This window comes from Oncorhynchus mykiss, chromosome 17 (genome assembly GCF_013265735.2).
Source record: "Oncorhynchus mykiss isolate Arlee chromosome 17, USDA_OmykA_1.1, whole genome shotgun sequence".
Classification (NCBI taxonomy): Eukaryota; Metazoa; Chordata; class Actinopteri; order Salmoniformes; family Salmonidae; genus Oncorhynchus; species Oncorhynchus mykiss.
In genome coordinates this window covers 58,446,683-58,467,659 of record NC_048581.1, presented here as the reverse complement: position 1 = coordinate 58,467,659, position 20,977 = coordinate 58,446,683, and the positions used below count along the sequence as shown (strand labels likewise).

The window sequence follows — 20,977 nt, the reverse complement described above, 5'->3', positions numbered from 1 at the left end:
AATACGCCTTTTAATTGTATATTTTTACTAGCAAAAACAAAATAGATAATGACCGAAAATGTATCGATTTGTCTTAGCTCAACTAACATGGAACCCGCGCCCCAAACTAATTTCACAGCCTACCGAAAAAATAAACGAAATCTGGCCGAGGGATGTGGGTTTTGGATCAATGTTGGAGATCAAGACTCTCACACTGCTGCTTTCACACCCTGCCGAGGGACCTTGGACCTGGACTGCCGAGTTTCACAAATCCGGGCCCCTCTCACGGCATCAGATTGCTTGCTCTTCTTTGACTCCCGCCTGTTCCCCATTTTCTCTTGTGTGCATGTGCGTATGAGACCAGTGCATTGAGATGGATATAGAGCACTCATCATGGATATAACTCGTTTTAATATGGGCATTGCCATTGAGGGCTTCCACCATTTAAAAGTTGTCCAGTTGGTGGGGCTTCCTGTGAATTGGGAGAAATCAGCCAATGCATAAGATTAAAATGTATATTACTTTAAAATGGAGATGGTCTCAACGGCGCTGCCCATGCTGTCACTGACGCCATAATGGCACAGATACAAGATGAGTCGTCTATCTATCTCTATGAACCAGTGGGATCTGGAGTATGATGCGATAAGCTGTTCTGTCTGGTGGTGTCCAACGTCACTCAAAGGTGGCAGGTCTCGGCTTACAATATTAACGTAATCAAGACACCCTCTCAATATTGATCTGGGAGGAGTCTTGGCTATGGTACAATCAAATAAATGTTAATCCAGGGCTCCACAAAATCCTGTCCTGCGCTTCGATTTGGTGTTATGTCAATGTTGTTATGTTCACGAGGCTACGCTTCCGCACTTGATAGACAATTGTGTAACAAGGCCCAAATGGCTCTATAGCCGTCCTCTAAGGAGAAGAGAACCACAGGGAGGAGAAAGATGAATTCTTCGAATATAGCCTACATCGCTTGGAACCTATGTGTAGAGGTTTGAACAGGAGCAATAGTGATATGAGCTTGCTCTCTTGAAGACTTTCTTTGTTTTGCTACGGTTAATTTACTTTTCTGAAATATTTAGCCTATAAGCTAGCTAGTATAAACTAGCTACGTATATGGTATGAAGGCATGCGAGAGGACGAGAGGATGGAATAATGAAAATCTTTTAGAAATCAAGGTCAGGTTTTGAAAAATTGTCTTTGTGTGTAAAGGTCCATATGTAGTCTATGGTGTGCGTAAAGGCTTGTATGGAATAATGTGTACGTGTGCATATGTGTGTGCTTGCACATTATATCAGAAATAATTACATTGCCTACGCATCACCAGCCCGGTGTGGTGTGGTCATTTTTTAAAGCTTTTTGACGATATTCACATTTGAATATAATGCTTACTGCTCTTGTATATCACACCTGAACGATGAATAATAGGATTTAATACAGAGAACATGCACCAAGCGTAAATTTACCATTAGTGTGTTGGTAAAATGGCTCAACGTTACTTCAAATTGAATATTATTTTTCGGTCATTTTGATGGCTTGGCATGGAGGTGGACTCCATTTTATTGTGTGTTTTGTGGCGACAGGAGGATTTGCTGTGTGAGTAATAATGTTACCCCATCAAGGCTTTAGGTTTTATTGAATATGTTTGCCTCTTCTCACATGTTCGAAAAAAGTAATTCACATTCCCCGTAAGAAAAGCCACGTGAGGCATGAAATACCAATAAGTAAAACACATATATAATATGCCCATATAGTAATCATATTAAGCTAAAAGTAATTACGAATGTGAATGTGTATAATAAGAACATGGACACAATTAATAATAGTCCGTTTAATGTCGGCAATGGGTATTGAACCACTTGAAAGATTGATTTTGAACCGTTAAGATTAATATTTTCATTCTATATTTCAATTCAGGCGGATGTTTTGACGTGCTCATGTTTATTCCAACTCGTAAACCCCTCTTATGCATTACCCCGGGTTGGTTTAGCGCACACCGCCAAGTTGGCTATCTGTGTGCATGGCTGTGTGCATATTTGAGTGTACATATTTGATGGTCTTTCACCTCGGTGGATTGGCATTCATAAGTTGTTTAGGAATGGCACAGGATTTGAACACACGTGTCTGTCTAATACAACTATATATTTTAAGGTTGTGGGGTTTAGGACAGTGGGGCGGACCTAAAATCAAATCAATAAACAAACGTTGATTCCATGGGTTCATTCTTTTAGCCATAGTTTGTCAGACATGTGTGGAATTGCATTGCAATTCCAATCAAATTATTGGATTTAGAAATATTTTTAGGCTGCCTTATTACCCGAAAACCCCTTATAGAAAACTGTGATAAATACAATAAAAAGTAGAGACTGCACCATCAACTCTACGGATCTTATATTTAAAAAAAAACATGGCTTCATATTATATTATCGGCCTATGATATGCAGATTATGAAACTATATGATCCAAGGCGTTTTATGAAAAATAATTACATTCTATCCTCCAAATAATGTAATGGGTATAAACACCAACGTTTCGGCACAACAACCAATCACAGTATCTTGGATCAGTTCTATCAAAACACATCCTTATAAACAAACTCGTTTTGTTCCAAATGTTATAGGCCTACTGATCATATATTGTTGATATTCAAAGAAGGGTGGAAGTTAATAATCGAATTAATAGCAACAACACAGTTTGCATTGAGAGTATCCACCACATTCATTGGTGGTGCTTAGAGTTCCAGAATTGTCATATTTGCATGCCAAGTCAATGACTAAGACAGGTCGACCAGGTGCTACGGATAATTGGACACGCAGTCAGTCACATATTACAATTCCTATTGCTCCTCACGATCAGTCACCCTGTTTAAAATGGTATTGATATTATGTAGGCCTATGATGCAAAAATAGGCTACATGTGACTTTTTTGTTGTGTTCTTATTAAGAAGCAACATCTGAGTGCAAGACAGTTAGGCTATGGCATATATTGAACTCACATAGCCTATAGGCCACCACACCGAATAAAGCGCGATCTCTTAACAATCATTTAAGTTTGAAAATAAAAGCTCTGTGAGCTATAGTTGTTTTGTTTGTTTCATAGAAAATAACTTGGCGATATTATCAATATCAAAACGGATAGCCTTTTTGATTTGACTGGAAATCAACCCAACCTCCATAAAGACTGAATGAATTCTTATTTCAGATACGGCCAATTTCTCGATGGTTCGCACAAATCATGTAAGCTATTGATATAAATGCGAGCTTTTCGCGGAAGTTCAGGATGCGCACACAAATAGTCTAGTCCTACAGTTATAGGATTCGCCCAACAGCCTATATTCACTTTCTCTCTCCCCTGAAAATGTAAAAACGAGATCAATGGTTTAAATCGTTAGGCTACACCATAACATGTTCAACGAAATATGCCCTTGCAAAAAGATATGCCTTTAAAAAATAAAAGTAGTAACGGTGACAGAGAGAGCAGGTAAAGCTGATCTCTTGCTGTGGACAGGCCGGGTCATTGTCAGTGACCTCTGTCGGCGCCATTGAAGGCAAAACTAGACTACAGTTCCACCGTCACATAACAGATAAGATCAGAACCAACTAACAAAACAGTCGCTGCACAACAAACCTGTTTTTGTATTTACTTGTATGTCTAGATGGTATAGCTTGTTCATTTGTCGATTGCGTTTACTTTTAATTGCAAGGCTCTCTGACAGATTATGACAGCGAAACGTTAACTGAGTAATTATATCAAAACATATATACATCCTTTATCTGGTAAAAGAGGATGCCTGTGAGTAGGAATGTATGTTATGTTGCATTTGTTAAATCACCATAGATTATGTAGGTCTACAGGAATATAAATGAATGAAATAACATATAAAGAAATCGGGTGCACTGGAGAATAGTTCAATAAACGTGAAATAAAATACAACAAATAGTTCCCCGTATATAATGCATGTCAATTGCAGAATTTATCCAAAGTGATTTAGAAAACTAAATAAAGTGGGTGCATACTCTACATTTTGTTTGTGTAAGTGATCCCTGCAGGAATTGAACCCACGACCATAGCGTTTCTAGCGACACGCTCTTACCGTATACGAACTAAGCAACACAACACAATTAACACCAAAACGTGATGATGATTGAATCCACTTTGCAATGATAAAGAATCAACTAAGAAAACTCAGCACTTCATTGGCACTAGCCTATATTAATAGCTTTGGAATTGTTCCCAAGTATTTTCTGTAATTGCTCATACTGTGGGCAAACAGAGGATTCGCTAGGAAATTGCCTCTCACACAATTAAAAAATAAAAAATCTAATAAAATTTAGCAGGTTATTGCGGGTGTAGCGACATGTGTTCTTAGCTCCGACAGTGCAATAATATTTAACAATATACAACAATACACAAGAATCTAAAAAGTAAAGGATGGAATTAAGAAATATAGAAATATTAGGACAAGCAATGTCGGAGTTATAGCCAATATCCAGGCCTAGAATCCCAAAACAACATATGGCAGTAAGGTTTACAAGAATTGGAAATAGATTAACCATGATAAAATGGGTTTATTGAAAAGTAATTCAATAAAATCATTATGCACATATTTGCAACACTATTGCGTAGTCTAACAAATGTTGTTCAATTAGCTATATTAATCAATGATCAGCACAATAAAATGGCCAAAGACAATTCAAACCATAGACAAATCAATGGCGAAAATAATTTTAATGATAGACAGGCAAACAGAAAGGGTAGACTATTGCCTACGTTTTAATTGCTTGTCATACCAACGACTGTTTAAATGCATTTCTATTATTGAAAGGTTTGCACAAAAATAGGCGTTTCAATAAAAAAAAATAGTAGTGCATTGTAATGCAAATTCACGAAATTGTGCCCCTAAAACACATTCAAAAAGCTTAGAAGTGAACTAATTCATTTTGGGCTATCGATAGTAGTGCCACAATGTTTATAAACCTTGCGTCCTTATTACACTCTCTCTTTGTCCTCAATTCACTCCTTTTTTTTTAAACTTAGGCCTATGCCACTCTTTTTTTAACTCTATAAAAATCTGCTACAGCCTATAACTAAAGCTACTGCGTTCGTCCCAATTTGAAGGAACTATAGGCTAAATGATATTTAAACAAGCAAACAATTTTCGTTATCACCTTTAGAAAACATCAAATCAGTCAACTATTTGGCAGTTGAATTTTCAAGAATCATTGCCGAAATGTTTGTTTTTGCTTTTGTTTCCTCTAAATAAAATATATATATATCATTTTGTGGAGAAGTTGTACACAAAAAGCAGACCACACGCATCATGATGGAATCTAGCCTACATGTTATCCAATTTACATAACCAACATCTAGTTGCTACTTTAGGTTTATTATCTTTTTTTTTTTTTGCCAGCTCGGTCGCTCACGTTTGTTTTCTAGAACACAAAATTAAAAGAACACTATTTTAATTATAGTGACTTTGTGTTCTAGAACTTGTGTCTGTACCCTATCTGTCCTACTAGATGGCGCCCTTACTCTGTCCTAGAGCTGAGAATTCGACAACTTGACCCCAGTGTCGTCATGGTAATCTGGTGCGTCAAGGCCACTTTCAAACCCCCATTGGTCTGAAATTCACGTGGCATGCCTCGTACAATCATAATTGTGTTGCTGATATTTTTTTATGCTCCATGCCCCCAACTCAAATATGTCAGCTTCCTACCCCTCTATAATCCTTTAGGGGGGCACTGAAGAGTGGTATCAAAATAAGAAAGATAACAATAAAATGGAATGTCCAAATAGAATCCCAGCTTCTATCTTCCATGTGGAACAGTTGGTAGGAGGATCCTCTGTGTCCAGAGATGAGGGCTATTTCGGCAGTTCCGGAATGTATGCTCAAAGAGTTGCGACCGAGTATGACTGTTCGACAGCGAGAAATTATGGAATCGCTTCTTCGCCTCTCTCCAAAACGGGAGCACAATCTCCGACAAACACGGATCTCAGCGTCTACCATCAACATCATTACCTTTCGCAACTAAATGCTTTTGGGCCTGAATATAAAAATTCATCCCAGGTAGCACAGCCTGTTATCCGACCCCTGTTTCCATGTTCTTTCCCATCGGACAGTGTGAAGGAGGACTCAATGTTCTGCCTATATAGCGGAGATCCAAACGGACGCACGGATACAGTTGTTGGAACTTGTTCCTACACGCGGATGGCTGAGAGACGCCATCCCAGTCAAACGCACGAACATTCTTGTCCGGAATCCTCGACAGCTAATCTAAGGAAAGAGAAGGCGCATGGCTTCGGATCAGAAAGTAACTTCTCTGTGTCCGGAATTGAGACAGATAATCCAGAACTATTTAACGACACCTGCGAAACCAATCAGGAGGCGCATCTGGCAGTGGCAGACAGTAAACTCGAGGAGAATCACAGTCCCACGAAAAAACTGCCTGAGAAAGAGAACGTCCTTAAAACGGACGGTAGCACAGACAACTCAGACAGTGAGGTTAAAGGTAACACACACAAACACACACACACACGCACACAGGGTATATAACACGTAAACAAGCATATTGAGAGAGAGAGCACACACACGCATGGGTTATAACACATCAACAAGCATATTATCAGTGCGAGCACACACAGCCACAGTTTATAAGACATAAGCAAGCTTATCATCACACTCAGAGGAAGCGCACAGTTGGACAAGCCAATATCATATGAGAAGAGGAACTGAGAAGAGGAACTGTTTTTTGTGTTTTTTGATGTTATTGCGATGTTTAAACTTTTGATTTGAGATATAAATAAAATCAACTAATACTTCAAACGATTATGCAACGCTGAGCCTTGGCATAGGCTTACATGCTATTTTTCATCATTGGTACAGTTTGTAGTAGGCTACAATTTTCAGCACTTGCAAACTTGATTCGATTGGTAGGCAATGTTTTTTGTTACACTCTTGGGAAAAAAAGGTTCAGAATAGAACAAAAAAGGTTCCACATGGACCCTTTTGTAGGGTTCTTTGATCAGAATCCCAGGGGTTCTTCTTCCAAAATTGTTTCCATATGGAACCCTTGGGTTCTATATAGGTTTCTATATCGAACCTATTTCCATATATGAAGCAAGCAACCTTTTTTTTCTAGGAGTGTAAGCACATAGGCTACACTTCCCTCCCAACACTATCTTTATAATTAGGATCTCCTAGTTCCTAATCTCTTTCCTTTTATTTGTAAATACAGCAACACAATAACAGTTAACGCGCATGCCTTAATAGACTTCAAGGGTGAACACCAAAGGCGAGGCTGCGTGTACTCTTGACATTGCTTATTTAAGCAACTTTATTTCATACACTCAGCTGCCAGTCCATTACCAATTTGCTACGACCGACATTATCTGTTTAGCATTGAACTAATTGCAAGTTTGCATTGGTAAACCTTTGCAATGTTACTTGATAGTCTGCGTTTTTGGTTTTGATCAATTAAACTGCACAGTCGCAAATATATTTTGCAGTTGAGATGACGCTCATTCATTCTTATTAGTCGCTACATCTCTCTTGGATATTTAATAATAAAGAAGCATTCTAGGCTACTAGTAAATTGTTCCTATCCAAAGGAATACGCACGCACTAATTACAGCAATGAAGACTTCAAAACAAAACACGATTCACTTTATGTGCGTCTAGCGTAGCCTGGTTTATATCTAATTGGATTTATAACCGGAGGGGCCGCTTTCCCAGAAACAGATTAAGATTATTCCTAGACAAAAAACCTCGTGTTCAATGGATATTCACCATTGAAAGTGCTTAGTCCAAAACTATGTTAAAACTGTGCACTAGAAACCGTCCCGGGAAGACATAGGCCTACAGACAAACTGACAAAAAAACACATCACAAGGCATTAGCGTAGGAAAGTTTCTTGGAAGGTGAAGGGCAACGAAATGGCTGCTACATGATCGCTAATGTTTTTCAGTTTGTCCACCTTTGAAACGACATTTTGAAGCTAAATTCTCGATAAACTATTTTTGTACGTGTAAAACAACACGTATTATGTACATAGGCTTCCTCATGTTCATTGCATTTCATTTTGTAAGTTATGTGAACTTTAGGGTAATGGTGAATCGATTAGTATTATTAGGCATATTATTATTATTATTATTTATTCTACTTAGGCCTGTTATTGAGCATATGTTGCCACACCGCGTGCATCCGAAATTCACGCCAATGCTTACACAATGGTACTTTATCGAGTAACTCATGTTAAAATCAGGCAGATATGGGGCCTCTATGTACGTGTTGTTGAAAACAACTTGTGATTTAGGTCGAAATAGAATAAGTTGCTTCAGTCCCTAATTTCTCTCTACATTAAAATGAACATCAGATTCGTTACAATATTAATAACTTTCTATTAAAATATTACACTTTTATCCCAAATGTTTAAATAATAATTGATCAGTGATTCACTGAAAAATGAAGCGATGACTAGGCTACATAAAAACACTGGTCTGGAATAGTCTGAATGTGTAGGTTATAGGGCTATTCCTTTGCGCAGTTCAATTACTAGGCCTATGTGATTTCCAGATTGTGTGAATAGTTGCATTTTTCGTGCCCGTTGAGCCATGTAATCAAGACGGAAGTCAATAACATTTAGATTTGAAACCCCTCCGGACTCCTTTGTCGGTAGACTAGACAAGTCCGTCATATCCATCCCACTTACCAAGAGCTGTACTGTGGCATTAACTAATATAGGCTACATTTTATTTCTCTCTTGTAGGCTATTTATGAAGGGATTGAAGAACATAATGTAATTCTTATCGCCAAAAGGACCCAAATTACCCAGATGAATTATCCATTGATTTCCTTTATTTGCCTGATGAGATCTAGACAAGTGTTTTTCTATAGGCCCTGTCTTTGTACTTAATTACTTCAATTGAACTTGAGTGAGCGTAGACTACCGAAGATTCGCAGATAATGCAACATTATTTGTAGGTCTACCTCTAAGAAGCGGTCATGTATCATCTCACTAAAAGCTAGAGTAGACAAATTATATCGTCCGTGCATGAAGACATCGAAGTCAACGACAAGTTGTATAACAATTGGAGTAGAAATTAGAACGTTTTCCTTGCATCTCAGATTAGTGGGCCTACTCCTTTCAGCTAAAAAGGGAAGTTGCAAATATAATGGTCGAATAGATTAAAAACGTGCAATGATATGAAATGGCAGGCAGAATACAAAAGCTATAGTTTTGTCGTCAAGACGTGGCCTTTGTAACCTGATTAAGTCAGTGCATTATTGTTTTCTATCACAAATAAGCCTATGGTTAGACTGTACACTGAGAATTACGTTAATTTAACTCATTCCTTTTTACAGGGGACAGATTGGAGAATGTCTTTGGAAACTGGCTCACAGCGAAAAGTAGACGGAAAAAGCGTTGTCCTTACACCAAACATCAAATACTGGAACTGGAGAAGGAGTTCTTGTTCAACATGTATCTGACGCGAGAGCGCCGCTTGGAGATCAGCAAGAGTATTGACTTATCTGACAGACAGGTCAAAATATGGTTCCAAAACCGACGTATGAAGCTCAAGAAATTCAACAGGGAGAGTCGAGTGAGAGAGCTAACCTCTGCTTATGACTATACTTAAACCTTAAATCTTATTTGGAGAGAAATACTTTTACGCGTAAGCTGCACATACAGGCTAGGCATGCACACATACAGGAGAAAACATCTAGAGCAGGATAGGAATTGTAAGCCTTTCAAACATCTTCACGTTTTTTTCCGAGTCCATGCATGGTTTTATGAAAAATGTAAGTTTCATGATCTGAAACAGTGAAATACTATGATGCTCTAAAGATCCACATTGTTTATAAGGCTGGATATTAAAGTGGCACTCCAGACTCCTTTTCACCTCATTTAACACCTGATGTAGTTAACAAAAGGCACATCTCAATAGGTGGTTCAGGTATGTCATGAAATACATAGCAAAAGTGGTGATGTGGGGGGGTGGGGGCTTTCCTCTTTTCTTCTCTATTGCTCCTCTATTGTTCCTCAAGCAGGGGGATGCCGATGACATCACGAATTTCCATCAGACCAACTCCTTGAATGCCCTACTTCTTGAAGTTCGCGGTTATGTCTAGAAAACATTATTTTGCTCAAAAGTTGATGTTTTTTAACCTGGGGTGTACTTTGCTGTATTTATACTTGGGATACATGTTACAAAAATCACGAAAGGAAGTCTTTAATTGTTTGTGAAATGTGTCTTAAAGTGACAGTCCTGTGTCTGAAATGGTTTCCATGCACTTTTAATGAAAACGTGTCATTACTTGGTCTCTTCCTTTTCATCATTTCTGTTCTTAATGTTTTGTGTTTGATTATTTTGTCATTTCTGTGAACTTGTGCATTACAGCATCAAAGTGCATTAACTTCTAAAGCATTATCCCGAGAATTATGTTGCTGGACATTTGTAAAGATATCAAATAAATGGGTTTGGAGCATCATTTACCCTGGTTATCCTTCCCTTTCGTGTCTTTTATGGCTTGCTTTGAGAAAGAGAGGGGCGAGAAAGGAGTCGAAAGACCGACCATATAGCGGTGATTTAAATATTAGCCAGGTGACCAATAAGTCAAGGTCATAAAATAGCAATGTCAGGATGGTCGGAGTACAGCGCCAGAGGTGGGTTTAATGATCTGCAAATATAATGTGCGCCGCGGCAGTAAAGATGCGTTTAAAGGTGAGGAGGAGGAACTCTATACCCACAGAGCCGCACTACGATGGGGCTGGTTTGCACGGGCATACGCCACTGCTTTCACCGGATGAGGGAAATGCGACATTCTCCAACGGGTGATGGAGGATAAAGAGACCGGGTGATTAAGGGAATGTATATAATGGCACAAAGTCCGCAACGAGACATGGCTGCAGGAGCATGGAAACGGATCCCCGCATGCAGCCAGGTTTGAAGGTAGGACTATAGCCGCTGGCATTTCTCTTCTTTGCTTTGGACTCGATCACGTCTGGCTCTGCTCATTTGGCACATTTGCAACTGGCAGCACATAACATTTCTTTACACCGATGGTATTTCGTGTTTTTCTGTTGCTGTATTTTCATTTATTTTTACATCCTAAAGACATTCGAAATCCGTCCTGCGATGTTTATGGGGGGTTTGTATGTTTGCAAGTGGATTTTGGATTATGATGTGTGCTGTGATAATTTTGTTGAATGTACCTCTCTACCTTGGATGGACAACGATGTTTTTTCATATAATGAACAGACGATTGTGCACCTGCATGTGTTCATGGAGTATGCTATGTATTTGACTATTAAACATTTTGTGTTACAAAATATCTTCCAAAATATGTTCGCTCCTTGGTGGATGTCCACTCAGATCGTGGACATCATAGGCTGTATTACCTTAATCTTTTCAAACTGGATTTAGATGCAAAACAAGACACATGCATGAATCATATAAAATTATTATTGGGTCCAGTATCCCGTTGTTGAAGTTTAACAGGTAGCTTTAGTTGATGAACATGGAAACGTAGACTAATAGCCTAGGATCGTTCGTCCTTGTCTAGAAATACATCACGTTGTTATTCGTATTTTTTCTATTGATTTTCTTTCCCATCGGTCAAAAGAAAAGCGTTTCACAGTATGCGAGACGTTTGATATTGCGTCTAATTCTCAATGGATTGCCCTTTCACGCTTAGCTGATCCGTGGTTTAGGTAGTTTCATGTTGTTGGGATTGACTTCCTGGCTCGGCAACAAAAAACTGCCTTGATTACGTCAGTTCGCCTTCATCAAGGGCGTCCATTTCCGACAGATTATACTCTCTGCTCTGGAGTCGCCGCAAATGGCATTGTAAATGAACCGAGCCACCAATATCCACGACGAGACCTTTTTTCTTCGCTCTTTGGCTTTATGTGGTGGACACTAAAGGTCTTTTGGCTGCAGTGGGAGAATTGGGGTTGTAAACATCACGGGGTAAAATCCTTTCAGCTTTGTGTTGTGGCGCAGACTTTTGAGGTCTAGCCTTGCAGACGGGATTATTGACCGGAGGTGTTTTAAGGATGGTAATCAGCATTCCAAGACCGTCTCCAGGTGCTTATATGGGACATCTGCCAAGTAGTGAAAATCCAAGTATCATCTCTAGACTAATTTAGATATGCTTTTGTTGGAATAGATAGACTTGATCATGATAGTGTCTTTATCTATCATATTTTATCATATGATATTAGTGTCCTTATCACATAATTTGTATGATCATTAAATAATAATAAAAGTACATGTCTATTAAAATTACTCTCAAGATTATTAGGGCTTGTTTTATATTAACTGAATTCGTCATTTAGGTGGGCTTGCTTTCTCTTTTGCACTTCATCTCAGCTGAAATAGCCTAAGCAAAATTGTAATTAGGCCTAAACATGGTTTTGCTACATAAACCATTCTGAATCATTAAATTAACATTACATCCCAACGGTCTTATGTTTATCGAATGGTCACGGAACAGAAATGTGACACACGCTCAAATGTGCAGCACGCTCTTGTGTCCACTTGAACCGATTTAGTAGACTAGATCTGGTCCTTTTTGCTTTCTTGAATTTGCCGTTATGAATTTCTCTCAACGTTTTTGCTACATAAAGTGACTGATCTCCGTTTGTTATGACACTAAATTGAGTGACGGAAGCAAACAAATAAATCATTTTTTCTTAAAATGAGACATACATCATTTATTCAATAAGCGTTGCCTATAATTCACTAACAATTACAATTGGCCTATGTTACATTGTAACAAATATAGGCTTATGTGTGTTTGTATATTGTCGCCTATTGTAGGCCTATTGTATTATATAAGACCTGGATTCAAAATCTGGTATTTTATAATATTTTTCTGTGTATTTGAGTATTTTGAAATGGGCCTACCCAGGCCAAAACAAATAATTTTTCTTAATTTTTATTTGTAAAAATCAAATAGTCTACCAAATTGTATTTGACAGTATTTTCCCGCGTTAAATGCATGAGAGTGTATTTGAGTCAGAGTATTTGAGTATTTTCAAATACTTTCCAAGTGTATTTCCAAATTGGCCTACATTAAAATATTGTACTTGTCTTTTAAAAAAAAAAAAACATCTTAATATTTACTTCTAATGTATGTGAACGTAATTGAGCTATTTGAAATCGTATTTGAACCCAGGTTTGATGTACAATGACTGTATTTTGGATATTACAAGTTTAATGGGTTGAAAGAACTACACCCTTTCTAAGGCCGGTAACAGTAAACATTCACCATCTGCATGATATCAGGTTTCATAATGCAGAATGAAGGTGTTGACCTATTAGGCTACTAGCTCTTTTGTCTTAATCACCACGAAGATTTGACAAAATGTAATTGAAATCATCCATGAACGACAAACATTGACATTTACCACAAACATGGGCCAGAGCAAATGTTGGCCCCGTGAGCACATATATTGATTGGCTCTTCCCTGGTCTGTATATTTAGTATTTAGTACATTAAGTATGTTGTGTATGTCATGGCTCACTTGTAAAACAGACATGGGTATTAATGTGACTCCCTATATAAAATAGGTATATGTATATATATATATTGGCTGATATTGTTGTTTGCCAGATGCTTGCGTTCACTTTTACGCACGGACCACAATCACACATAGGCCTATACAGACGGAACGTGTTTCAATGACAGCGTGATCTGGCTTAGTGTCTGCCTGCAGGGATGCAATACCAACGCGAGGACTCAATATGACTTATTGGAATATTATTAGGCCCTTTATTAAACTGCCGTGCGGCGCCCGTCTCCGTGACCAAATACATTTCTACCATTTATATATAGTCTTCAAAAGTAACCCTCGTAAGAGAAAGAGGGCCTAGCAATGCTTTAACGCCGAATTGCTGCCCCAATATGAATGTCTTTACTATATGATAGCTTTTATTCAAACGTTTCCTTTCAGTAAGGCCTTTAAGTGGTGGCTTTAAATGCGTTTACGAGTTCGCAATGTTACTCCAACTCCACCAAATGAACGTCTGTAATAAACAGCATTCTTCCAATCCCGACGGCTCTAATTTCGTATCCCACGGCAGAGGTATAGGCCTAAATGTATGTGATGCATGTATTGATAATATCAATACATACACACATAGACTCTCTATCGCCAGCAACATTAAATTGTCATATAATTCCAGAATTTAATAAACAACAACTGAAAAAATATTTCTGGGTTCATACTGAATATTAGTTTATAGGATTATTCCCGGGAGCATTGCTGTTCAAGAAATAGCTTGAGCGAATGTGACTGTGTTGAACTAGGATGTGGTTGTCTCATCTAGCTATTTGTTTATTTATTTGACCTTTATTTAACTAGGCAAGTCAGTTAAGAACAAATTCTTATTTACAATGACGGCCTACCAGGGAACAGTGGGTTAACTGCCTTGTTCAGGGGCAGAACGACAGATCTTTACCTTGTCAGCTCTGGGATTCGATCCAGCAACCATTCGGTTACTGGCACAACGCTCTAACTACTAGACTATCTGCCGCGCCTATCTTATGAGGAAAGCATTAACTGCGTCTGCTAAATGACTAAAATGTAGGCTAACTGTAATTTATGTGGAAATACTTTTTTCTTATTTTTACTTCTTCTCCTACACACACAGAGAAAGAGAGAGAGAGAGAGAGAGAGAGAGAGAGAGAGAGAGAGAGAGAGAGAGAGAGAGAGAGACAGACAGACAGACAGACACGTTACCTTCAAGATTAATTCTAATACCACCTGCTTGCACGCACTGAGCTGTCACAGTTTTGTATTCTTGTTCTTAATGTTATCATTAATCAAGGATCATTCTTTTTTTATTGGAAATAACAAAAGTACTGAAGATGTTATTAACATAAATATAATTATTTCAATCCTCTTATACAATGATGAAAGTTTTGTGGGCTGAAGGTCAAAGAAAGTAAACATCAGGTTATGATGAACGATAGTCCCACCATCTTTGCTAATATGCTACCTTTCTAATACCTACTAATGACTAAATGGGTATGTTGTTGAATGTTTTCAATAACGTTGTTAATGTACTCAAATGGATGATTTAATAAAAAATAGGCTACATTATGGGCATTAGTCAGTAAACATACACAACATACTTCATGTACTAAATACTAAATATACATTACAGATTTGTTGAAATGAAATTACCTCACATCTTAAAATACAGTTTCAATTTAAATGTTTTGCCTTCCCAGAAGAGTGGAGGCATATTATTGCCATTCCTTAAAAAAAATAGATGTCGAATAGCAGGCGTCCACATACATTTGGTAATGTGGTACATGTAATGAATACTTCAACACTTGGATCCATATTAAATAGGCAGTGATTTCACCTTAAACTAGGCCTACTAGGCAAATGCTGACCGTAGATTGCCTGATTCGCATTGATTATCCGTCACTCAATATTCGTATCTACGTGCACATTCATATGATTCCAGTTGTAATTCCTCTTAGCACGTTGTTGAGTGTTTCAACACTCCCATGTGACTGAATAATATAGCCAATATAGCTGTAGCGGTGGTAGAAGTCAAGACCCCATGTGTTCATGCCTTGCACTAGACTGTGGAGTTGACCAATGCTGCATGCGGTGTGGCCATGTCATTTTCTTAGCAACCGCATGGTGCTCAAATGCACTGAAATGCGTGATGAACCAAAGTACAGCATCCTATGTATTTTAAGTATATTCGGCTGTAGGTAATAATGCAAGAAACTTACGAAATAACACACAAAAAAAATACTGTGTGTGTGTGTGTGTGTGTTGGTTCGATTGCATCTTCCCAATATTATATAAAGGTTGTTTATGTCAATTTGATTTCAGTTTATGTCATTTGATTTTTTGATATTTTATTTAAGGAACTTGAAATGGAAAATATCCATCCCTGAATCTTTTTTTAAGAGGATCTAAGGCTACCTTTAGACAAACACACCAATTCAGATCTTTTTTTCTCACTAATTGATCTTTTGACCAATCAGATCAGCTCTGAAAAAAATCTGATTGGATGTGTTTGGTCAAAGTGGATATAATATCAGAATTAGGTTGCCTGTCTAAATGCGTCCTTATATCTCTAATAATGCTGAGGTCATTGAAATGGAGTCGACACCTATCCTGGTTAGTTTCAAGAAATCACACTGGACACAAATGCTCAACGTTCACTGTTTATTTGTTCAGTTTAAGGTCACAAAAAGGGAAGAAAGGCTGACATGGATAATGTTACAAAAAACATGTGAAGGCTTACATGGGTGTAGATCTGTAAATAAATAGAATATGAATTACGTATTAATAAGAGTGCAAACTAGTCCTACACCGACACAACTCAATAAAGCGCTAACTAGAACCTAGTATTTACATTTCTCCAAATGCGCTAGCGCGGCATGCATAAATGTGGGATAGGCCTACACACAAACATCTGGAATTATATATCCTATAAAACAACATTTGCATTCTAACATATTCCGTATGGCTGATTAACCGACTTAAAGAACATATAATTCTAATTATAAATGTTGCATTATCAATCATGTAAGCGACTGTATACTTACCACTGAGATGGTAATCACACTGATTCCTCATAAGAAATAATATTTGATTTCTACGGGAGTTCTTTGCTATAGTTGGTACTAAAATGCAGAAAATGCACCATATAACCTTATATAGTTTATTACAACAACAACATAAAACATTTTACTAGGTTTTTTTTCTCAACCTTCCAGGCAAGAAAGCACACTATCTGAGTGATACCCTGTTGTATTTACAAATTAAACTATAGAATATACACCGAGTTTACAAAACATTAAGAACACCTGTTCTTTCCATGACATAGCCTGACCAGGTGAATCCAGGTGAAAGCTATGATCCCTTATTGATGTCACTTGTTAAATCCACTTCAATCAGTGTAGATGAAGGGGAGGAGACATGATTAAATAAGGATTTTTAAGCCTTGATATAATTGAGACATGGATTGTGCATGAGTGCCATTCAGAAAGGGCAAGACAAAAGATGTAAGTGCTTTTGAACGGGGTATGGTAGTAGCAGCCAGGCAAACCTGTTTGTATCAAGAACTGCAATGCTGCTGGGTTTTTCACGCTCAACAGTTTCCTGTGTGTATCAAGAATAGTTCACCACCCAAAGGACATCCAGCCTACTTGACACAACTGTAGGAAGCATTGGAGTCCACATGGACCAGCATCCCTGTGAAACGCTTTTGCCAGCTTGTTGAGTCCATGCCCCAATGAATTGAGGCTGTTCTGAAGGCAAAAGGGGGTGCAACACAATATTAGGAAGGTGTTTCTAATGCCTTGTACACTCAACGTGTTTAACTTATGAAAATCTACCTCTTTAAAGAATATCTTAAAACATCCCCATGCCAATGACACCTACTACCATACCTCGTTCAAAGGCACTTCATCTTTTGTTTTGCCCATTCACCCTTTGAATTTCACACATACACAATCCATGTCTCAATTATCGTAATGCTTAAAATGTATTCTTTAACCTGTCTCCTACCCTTCATCTACACTGAAGAAAAATGCACTTGTTTTTTCCTACCAGCACTAACTTTGCTGATAAGTACTTTGTTGAGGGAAAATGTACTTGCTACGATTGTGATATGTTGTCTCACCTTGCTATCTTAAGATGAATGCCTATGAGCAGATGCTAAATTACAAAAACTGTCAATTGAAAATTAATGTCCATTCACAGGAACACAAAGTATTGCTTTTGCAAATCAGGATTTAGTTTTTTACTAGTAGGCTAGTATTAGCCTATAATTACTAGAACCCCACTATAGTAGCAGTACTTGTATTAATAGTCGTATAGGTCTATAGTGGTTGGCTCCTTGTAATATATTATTTGAGAGGGGGCTCATTTGTCCATGAAGCTGTAATGTACAGCATCTATGTGTAACTAGACCATAGGCCTACAGGTCACAATCAAAGAGCAGTCGTGGAGATATTTTTCACTATTTTGTTGCATTTTGCTGATACAGAGGAACATATGGATACTTTGCATGATATGCAGGCTATTTGCCTACCACCTATTCATATTTTGAGACATACGTTTACAGAATCTCTGCAATATCCCGACCACCAAGATCATGAGACAATGAAGATCATAATAATAGAAATTGAGATATAGACAAGGTTTAGGCTTATAGGAAATGCAAATGACTTTTTTCCATCTACTTTTACGCATAACATACAGCATTTATGCACACGAATAGTGGCCAAAAGCAATGCTCATGGTAAATGTTTGGCTTTGAGATACATTCTTGTTTATATATACAGTCGTGGCCAAAAGTTTTGAGAATGACACAAATATTAATTTCCACAAAGTTTGCTGCTTCAGTGTCTTTACATATTTTTGTCAGATGTTACTATGGAATACTGAAGTATAATTACAAGCATTTCATACGTTTCAAAGGCTTTTATTGACAATTACATGAGGTTGATGCAAAGAGTCAATATTTGCAGTGTCGACCCTTCTTTTTCAAGACCTCTGAAATCTGCCCTGGCATGCTGTCAATTAACTTCTGGACCACACCCTGACTTATGACAGCCAATTCTTGCATAATCAATGGTTGGAGTTTGTCAGAATTTGTGGTGTTTTGTTTGTCCACCCACCTCTTGAGGATTGACCTCAAGTTCTCAATGGAACTAAGGTCTGGGGAGTTTCCTGGCCATGGACCCAAAATATCGATGTTTTGTTTACCGAGCCACTTAGTTATCACTTTTTCCTTATGGCAAGTTGCTCCATCATGCTGGAAAAGGCATTGTTCGTCACCAAACTGTTCCTGGATGGTTGGGAGAAGTTGCACTCGGAGGATGTGTTGGTACCATTCTTTATTCTCAGCTGTGTTCTTAGGCAAAATTGTGAGTGATCCCACTCCCTTGGCTGAGAAGCAACTTCACACATGAATGATGCTTTACTGTTGGCATGACACAGGACTGATGGTAGAGCTCACCTTGTCTTCTCCGGACAAACTTTTTTTCTGGATGCCCCAAACAATCAGAAAGGGGATTCATCAGAGAAAATAGTTTACCACAATCCTCAGCAGTCCAATCCCTGTACATTTTGCACAATATCAGTCTGTCCCTGATGTTTTTCCTGGAGAGAAGTGGCTTCTTTGCTGCCGTTCTTGACACCAGGCCATCCTCCAAAAGTCTTTGCCTCACTGTGTGTGCAGATGCACTCACACCTGCCTGCTGCCATTCCTGAGCAAGCTCTGTACTTGTGGTGCCCCGATCCCGCAGCTGAATCAAATTTAGGAGACGGTCCTGGCGCTTGCTGGACTTTCTTAGGCACCCTGAGCCTTCTTCACAACAATTGAACCGCTCTGTCACGTTCTGACCTTAGTTCTTTTGTTATGTCTTTGTTTTAGTATGGTCAGGCCGTGAGTTGGGTGGGTTGTCTATGTTAGTTTTTCTATGATTTGGTATTTCTGTGTTTGGCCTGGTATGGTTCTCAATCAGAGGCATCTGTCAATCATTGTCCCTGATTGAGAACCATACTTAGCTAGCCTGTTTTTCACCCTTGAGTTGTGGGTGATTGTTTCCTGTGTCTGTGTTTGCACCACACTGTTTCGATTTCGTTTGTTATTTCACTTTGTTATTTTGTATATTTTTAGTGTTCAGTTTTACATGTTAAAATGGACACTTACCACGCTGCACATTGGTCCGACATCTCTTACTCCTCGTCAGAAGAAGACAACAATCGTTACACGCTCTCCTTGAAGTTCTTGATGATCCGATTAATGGATGATTTAGGTGCAGCCTTACTGGCAGCAATATCCTTGCCTGTGAAGCCCTTTTTGTGCAAAGCAATGATGACAGCACGTGTTTCCTGGCAGGTAACCATGGTTGACAGAGGAAGAACAATGATTCCAAGCACCACCCTCCTTTTTTATTTTTTATTTTATTTCACCTTTATTTAACCAGGTAAGCTAGTTGAGAACAAGTTATCATTTGCAACTGCGACCTGGCCAAGATAAAGCATAGCAGTTCGACACATACAACAACACAGTTACACATGGAATGAACAAAACATACAGTCAATAATATAGTATAAAAAAATAGAAAAAAAAGGTCTATATACAGTGAGTGCAAATAAGGTCAAATAAGGGAGTTAAGGCAATAAATAGGCCATGGTGGCGAAGTAATTACAATATGGCAATTAAACACTGGAATGGTAGATGTGCAAAAGATGGATGTGCAAGTAGAGATACTGTGGTGCAAAAGGAGCAAAATAAATAAATATACTATGGGAATGAGGTAGGTAGATGGGCTGTATACAGATGGGCTATGAACAGGTGCAGTGATCTGTGAGCTGCTCTGACAGCTGGTTCTTAAAGCTAGTGAGGGAGATGGGAATCTCCAACTTCAGTGATTTTTGCAGTTCGTTCCAGTCAGTGGCAGCAGAGAACTGGAAGGAAAGGCGACCAAAGGAGGAATTGGCTTTGGGGGTGACCAGTGAGATATACCTGCTGGAGCGTGTGCTGCGAGTGGGTGCTGCTATGGTGACCAGCGAGCTGAGATAGGGCGGGGCTTTACCTAGCAGAGACTTGTAGATAACCTGTAGCCAGTGGGTTTGGCGACGAGTATGAAGCGAGGGCCAGCCAACGAGAGCATACAGGTCGCAGTGGTGGGTAGTACATGGGGCTTTGGTGACAAAACGGATGGCACTGTGATAGACTACTTCCAGTTTGCTGAGTAGAGTGTCGGAGGCTATTTTATAGATGACATCACTGAAGTCAAGGATCGGTAGGATGGTCAGTTTTACGAGGGTATGTTTGGCAGCATGAGTGAAGGAAGCTTTGTTGCGAAATAGATTACATTTTTGATTGGAGATGCTTAATGTGAGTCTGGAAGGAGAGTTTACAATCTAGCCAGACACCTAGGTATTTGTAGTTATCCACGTATTCTAAGTCAGAGCCGTCCAGAGTAGTGATGCTGGATGGG

The 20,977-nt window shown here is 38.6% G+C and overlaps 1 protein-coding gene across 1 annotated transcript; it reads left to right on the top strand.

Annotated features, from left to right (window-relative positions):
• The first annotated feature begins 5,643 nt into the window (after positions 1 to 5,643).
• Positions 5,644 to 10,468, top strand: LOC110494231 (homeobox protein Hox-C10). Its single transcript, XM_021569138.2, has 2 exons — positions 5,644 to 6,488; positions 9,341 to 10,468. Exons 1-2 carry the CDS (start codon positions 5,759 to 5,761, stop codon positions 9,613 to 9,615), a joined length of 1,005 nt encoding a protein of 334 aa, XP_021424813.2. The 5' UTR covers positions 5,644 to 5,758; the 3' UTR covers positions 9,616 to 10,468.
• Positions 10,469 to 20,977: the final 10,509 nt, after the last annotated feature.

Coding starts and splice junctions, on each gene's coding strand:
- LOC110494231 (XM_021569138.2), top strand. CDS start 5,759: ATGGAATGTCCAAATAGAATCCCAGCTTCTATCTTCCATGTGGAACAG. Junction 6,489..9,340: donor CTCAGACAGTGAGGTTAAAG/GTAACACACACA, acceptor TCCTTTTTACAG/GGGACAGATTGGAGAATGTC.